Source organism: Chiloscyllium plagiosum, chromosome 1 (genome assembly GCF_004010195.1).
Source record: "Chiloscyllium plagiosum isolate BGI_BamShark_2017 chromosome 1, ASM401019v2, whole genome shotgun sequence".
Classification (NCBI taxonomy): Eukaryota; Metazoa; Chordata; class Chondrichthyes; order Orectolobiformes; family Hemiscylliidae; genus Chiloscyllium; species Chiloscyllium plagiosum.
This window is the reverse complement of record NC_057710.1, coordinates 11,987,814-11,994,452: the sequence shown is the minus strand read 5'-3', so window position 1 is coordinate 11,994,452 and position 6,639 is coordinate 11,987,814. Positions and strand designations below refer to the sequence as shown.

The 6,639-nt window shown below is 43.9% G+C and overlaps 1 protein-coding gene across 1 annotated transcript in view; it reads left to right on the top strand.

Moving 5' to 3' along the window:
- Positions 1 to 5,910: 5,910 nt before the first annotated feature.
- Positions 5,911 to 6,639, top strand: part of atrn (attractin) — a 397,885-nt gene continuing 397,156 nt past the window's right edge. Inside the window, exon 1 of the mRNA XM_043706341.1 lies at positions 5,911 to 6,350. Within this exon, the coding sequence (XP_043562276.1) occupies positions 5,926 to 6,350 (425 nt within the window). The 5' untranslated portion in view covers positions 5,911 to 5,925. The remainder of the gene's footprint in view (positions 6,351 to 6,639) is intronic.

The window sequence follows — 6,639 nt, the reverse complement described above, 5'->3', positions numbered from 1 at the left end:
CTGGGGCTGTTTTCCCTGGAGCGTCGGAGGCTGAGGGGTGACCTTATAGAGGTTTACAAAATTATGAGGGGCATGGATAGGATAAATAGACAAAGTCTTTTCCCTGGGGTTGGGGAGTCCAGAACGAGAGGGCATAGGTTTAGGGTGAGAGGGGAAAGATATAAAGAGTCCTAAGGGGCAACCTTTTCACGCAGAGGGTGGTATGTGTATGGAATGAGCTGACAGAAGATGTGGTGGAGGCTGGTACAGTTGCAACATTTAGATTAGATTAGATTAGATTACTTACAGTGTGGATTAAGAGGCATTTGGATGGGTATATGAATAGGAAGGGTTTGGAAGGATATGGGCTGGGTGCTGGCATTTGGGACTAGATTGGGTTGGACAGGTTGGCATGGACAACTTGGACCAAAGGGTCTTTTTCCATGCTGTACATCTCTATGACTCTATGACTGTGAGGTGCACCTTGAGGCCTCGTGAGGTGTAATATTAAGCAAATTATTTCTTTCTTTACAGGAAATAAATTCAGGAATTGAAATTCACAATTGCTAATCTCAGGATTACTAACTGAGTCTTGCTTGAGAGTGGGGAAGGACAAGAAGATTAGGGAAATCAATGCTTGGCGAAACATGTGGTTGGTATTGACAGTCCTACAAATGAGTGAAACCGACTCCACAAGCATGGATACAGTGTAACAGGCAGCTTGTGAATGCATTGACAAAACAAGTCAAATATGGAAAGATTACTTAGAAAAGGAGCCTAGAAAATAAACCAGGAACAATCAATGAATCCATGTTTGTGCAGCCAACAAATTAACAAAACAAATAAAATCAAGTCGACCAGTTATGAAAAGAAAAGCAATTGAAGTAAAGATGGTGGATTTCAGGAAAAAAGATAGGCTGGACTAAAGAGAACTATTTTAAAAGAAGCAAAGAAGTTACATGGGATGTAGGCAATAAACCAAATCATTTTGTCGGAAGATCTATACTCCATGAATTGGCAGAAACCTAGCTGCTACTGAAAAAGAATGAAAAATAAATATTATTTTAATTTATTCCTTTAAGAAATTGCTCAGTGGTGGAGAACTTAAACATTACTAGAATTAATCTTTTCGATGTTTGTAATAATTTAAAACTTGTTTTTGGGTTGTGGGTTGTGGAGGAAGTATCATCGTTGTTCTTGATATGTGTGAAGATCAGTATTCTTGAAAATCTGCAGTGTTTGTAGTGTAAATTTACCACCAGAATGCTATGGGATGGTAGCAGTGAGGAGTTTTTGATTTAGTAGTGAGGAGTTGGCAAAAAGATTCCATCAGGATGGCGTATTACTTGGAGGAGTATGCACAGATGAAGATGCTACATTGTGTCTACCCTCTTGGCTCTCACTATTGGTGGTCATTGTGGGTTTGTAAAGTGTTGTCAGTGAATTGCTTTGGGGCATCTTGAAGATAGGGTAACTGTTTATATTTGTTTCCATTGGTGGAGGGAGTGAATATTGAAGGCTGGAGATGTGGTCCCAATTAAGTAGGTTGCTTTTTCCTGGATGATAGTCAGCTTCTTGACAGTCTTTGGGACGTCAGTTATCCAGTCACTTGGGAAGGACTCCCTTACGTTCTTGACATATGCTTGGAAATGGTGACTGAATTTGGAGAGTCAGGAAGTGAGTGACATATTCCATACCCTCAAGCTTGCTCTTTTAGCTTGTTGCTTGTATGCATGCATGCAGTCCTGTATTGTTGCGCCACTAGATTAGGAACTCAGTTTTTGGTGCAGCTTAATGATTAGAGATAGGGGGTTCTGGTAGAGGGACCTTTGTGTGACTGGAGGCTGGTACCCGGTAGCATACCACAGGTGTAAGATCATAAGACATAAGAGTTAAAGTAGACTATTTAGCTGATCATGTCTGCTTTACATTCGATCATGGCTGGTGCGTTTCTCAACCACACGCTCCTGCCTTCTCCCTGTGACTTTTGAAGGATCTGGATGGGTATATGAATAGGAAGGGTTTGGAGGGATATGGGCCAGGTGCTGGCAGGTGGGGCTATATTGGGTTGGAATATCTAATCGGTATAGACGAGTTGGACCAAAGGGTCTATTTCCGTGCTGTACATCTCTATGACTCTATGATCCACATCTGGGCAGCTTTGCAGATGACATGAACATCATAGAGTCATAGACCTCGACAGTGTTGAAGCAGGCCATACGGTCCACTGAGTCCAACTGATCCTTTAAAGGGCATCCCACCCGTCCCCATATCCCTGCATTTCCCTTGGCTAATCCACCTAACATACACATCTCTGCACACTATGAGGCAAACCCATCACCCAGACAGGCACCCAAGGCTGGAATCGAATAGGGTTCCTGATACTGAGAACCAGCAGTGCTAACCACTGAGTCACCATGCCGCCCATTATGGTGGTTAATGATGAGGAAGAAGGTCCCAGGTGCAGGTTGGTTGATGGGCAGCTCAGTGGCAAACATACCGCAGATGTCTCTTTGATGTATCATATCTTTCCACGTTTGATCCCTTACCCCAACTGTTTAGTTTAAAACCCTTTGTACTTCCTCAGTTATAGAGATTGAGTTCAAAATAAATATTTTAAACCTATATCAGCATGAAAACTAAGCCTCTGTAGTGAACTGTCAAACAAGGCTTGGGGTTTCGGAGTGGGACCATTTGGCGCAGCCATTTTGGCGCGAGTGATTTGGCGCGGCCTGTTTGGCGCAGCCTATTTTGCCGCAGACCCATTTAGGCACAGAATTATTTTGACGCAGATACATCGGTAGTCATCAATGAAAATCAACATTAAAGTAGAATTATTAAATGGGTAGTTTCCACTAGGTTGTAGTTATTTGTGTATCAACTGCATTTAGTCTGTGATTAGTCCACTCCTAACAATGGTTCCTCAAAATTTCTAAATAAAATGAAAATATAACCCATTAAATTCCCTGAATTTCTTTAATTTCAACAGAATATCCCTGCTACGAGATGTACAAGTTCAAAGTCACAGTTGATAATGTCAGGGCGGCATTCAGGCTGTATTTCCAGAGCCATTTCAAATAATTTATCATATGTTGTTCGTAATTTATTTGGGAGGAAAGCATACAACAGTGGGAACACACCTTTATGTATTTCCCCTAAAATAACAGAAACTTGTGAAAATAGAGGAGGGAAATTTTGAATGTTCCATCAACATATAACTTTTTTGATTGTTTCAGAAACTCGGCATTCCTTTTTCTTCCAGATATAAGAATTCTGCAGTGGTGCTACTGCTGTCGGCTAGTAAAAATTGTTCTTCATTATATTCATTAACAGAATATGTTTTAAAGCTATTTGGAATTACAAGTTCTTCTAAATTTCTTGGATTTACTGGGAAAGCAGCAATTTCTTTCCTTGTTCTACGAACCATTTTCTTCAGCTTTCTGTTGTTAGGCATTGTTCCTTGGCAAGCTTCCGATAAATTTTCGAGGCACTCATTAATCACTTGTAAAGTTCCCTCTCACAGTTGTTCTTCTTTGATGACTAGTTATTTTAATGATAACTACAAACTACTGGAATCTACCCATTTAATAATTCTACTATTATGTTGATTTTCGTAGATGACTACTGTATATCTGTGCCAAAATAGTTCTGCGCTGAAATGGGTCTGTGGCAAAATAGGCTGCGCCAAACAGGCCGCGCCAAATCGCTTGTGCCAAAATGGCTGTGCTGAATGGTCTTAAATCTCTTGGGGTTGGATCAATAGGAATCCAGTAACAGACTTTTAATAAGATATTTCAGAATATTCAGAGCAAGTATATTCCTACTACAAACTGAACCAGTACCCATAGTTAACTAAAGACTGTGGGTAAAGCAACAAACTTAATGACAACAAATATAACTGTATAAAGGTAAGTAAAAGGTCAAATGATTATTCACAATAGAAAAAATGGCAAAAACTGATCAAATTATCGGTAAAGAGAAAGAAATTAGAGTATGAGAGGGAATTCATTTCGGATGAATGTAAAACCAGATGGTAAGAATTTCTACAGGTATTAAAACAAACAGAGTAAGCAAAGAGTGTGATGGTCTTCCGGACAGCAAAAAAGGAGTAAGTGAGGACCGTAGATGCTGGAGATCAGAGTAGAAGAGTGTGGTGCTTGAAAAGCACAATCAGTCAGGCAGCATCCGAGGGGCAGGAGAAACAATATTTTGAGCATAAGCCTTTCATCAGGAATGAGGCTTGTGGCTGAAGGGGGCTGAGAGATAATTGGGAGGGGATGGGCCTTGGGGTCTGTAGCTGGGGATGTGATAAGTAGATGAAGGTGGGGGTGAAGGTGATAGGTCGGAGAGGAGGTTGGAGCATATAGGTGGGCAGGAAGAAAGACAGGTAGGACAATTCAAGAGGGCGGTGCCGAGTTGGAAGATTGGATCTGGGATAAGGTGGGGGAGGGGAAATGAGGAAACTGGTGAAATCCTGTGTGGTTGGAGGGTCCCAAGGCAGAAGATGAGGCTTTCTTCCTCCAGGCGTCAGGTGATTAGGGTTTGGCGGAGGAGGAGGCCCAAGACTTGCATGTCCTTGGTGGAGTGGGAGGAGGAGTTGAAGTGGTCAGCCACAGGACTCTGGGGTTGTTGTGTGCGTGTATCCCGGAGATGTTCTCTGAAACAAGTTTACGTCCTGTCTCCCCAGTGTAGAGGAGACCACATCAAGAGCAATGGACATAATAGATGTGGTGTTTGGATATGGAGCTAATAGCAGAGAACAAGGAAATGGTACCGGAACAAATATTTTACTTAAATCTTCAATAAAGTGGATACAAAAATGCCAGTTATAACTCTAAATCAGGAGGTGAAAATTATAATCTCGAGAGAAATAATACTGAGTAACCTGATGGAAGTGCAGGCTGTCAAGTCTCTGGGACCAAATAAACTTTATCCAGAGCTAATACGTGTTGGTATTAAGTTTCCAAAATTGTCTCAGTTCAGGAAAAGTTCAATCAGACTGGAAAGTAGCAAACGTAACTTGTCTATTCAAAAACGGAGGAAAGGAGGAAGCAAGAACCAACAGGGCTGTTAGCTTGACATTGGTTATAGGGAAGGTGTCAGAATTGAACATTCATGAGATTACAGTTGCACACTTAGAAAAACTCAAAGTAACCAGGAAGAGTCTTCATGGTTTCATTGAAGGGAAATCATCTTTGACTAACTTATTGGAGTTTGTTAAAAGTGTAACATGTACTGTGGATAAAGGGAAGACAAATTAAACTTGGAGTTCCAGCTGGCACGAGATGAGGTGGCGCAAAGGTCATTGCAGAAATCAAAAGTTTATGGTTCAGGGTTAACTTTTCCAAATGGATAGAAAACTGGTTGGCTGTCAAAAATATTTGGGTACGCATAAAAATGTCTTTGACTGGCACATTGACGAATGGTGTTCCACAGGGGTCAGCACGAGGCTCAAAGTTTTACAATTTTCACCAATGACTTATATAAAGCAAGGGAAGGCACGGTAGCTAATCCGAGATGTCCCTTTGCATAAGTCAAAAAAAAGTTAACAGGCTAGTACAACACATAATGAAGAAGGTTGATTAAGTGTTTTCCTCCATCACTGGCGGAAAAAAGCATGTCATTCCATCACAAAATAAACTAGCATCCACTTTCAGTGGCTAATAGGAAAGGCAAATCTCTGGCCACGCGGGTGTTTTCCTATCTTCCTGGTGGTGGAATTTGAATAAAGATTCGTGCACTTTGTGTCTAGAAAAAAAAAGGAAAGGCAAATCGAATGTTGGCTTTTTGCAAAGGGAATACAAAGAGAAGTAAGGACATCTTGCTTGGAGTGGCTGCAGATGGAGAAGCAGCACGCATGCTCAGTGTGCATGTGCGGGAGGAGAGCGGGCGCGCATGCTCAGTGTGCATGTGCGGGAGGGGAGCGGGCGCGCATGCTGAGTGTGAATGAGCACGAGGAGAGCGGGCGCGCGTGCTCAGTGTGAATGTGCGGGAAGGAGAGCGGGCGCGGATGCTCAGACGGCAGTGGGAATTGCGCAGGCGCAGTGCCGGCGGAGTGTGTGTTTTTTTTCACCTTCTCCCGGGGACGGTCTGCGGCTCGAGCTCAAAGTTGAGAACATGGCGGCGGAGGAGCGACGGACCGGCTCCGGGTTCCGAGGGAGGCTGGTGGCGGTCGCTGCCGGCTCTGGGAGTTTCCTGACGTGGGGCGTCATGTTGGTGCTGTGTGTGTCGGTGTGCGGGTGGCCCGGAGCCCAGGGCAAGGAATGTGAGAAGCGGTGTGTCCACGGGAACTGCAGCGCAGCGGGCGGTCAGTGCGTGTGTCAAGCCGGCTGGGTCGGGGAGCTGTGTCAGCACTGCGGCGGCAGGTTCAAGTGAGTCGAGGGCTGGAGGGCCTCCGGGACCGCGATTTACCCACATCACCTCTAACCGAAAATCACATCGCCCCCTGACCTATAACCCCTCATCTTCCCAATAACCCAACCAGCCCCTGACTTCTTATCACATCTGCCTCTTGACCTTTAAACCCTGTCTGCCCTGTGACCTCTAATTCCATCTCGCCTCTGACCTCTAACCCACTCCTGTCCGCCCCTGACCACGAACTTCCCCTGCCTGCCCCTGACCTCTAAACCCCTATCTGCCCCTGACCTCCAACCCCCCATC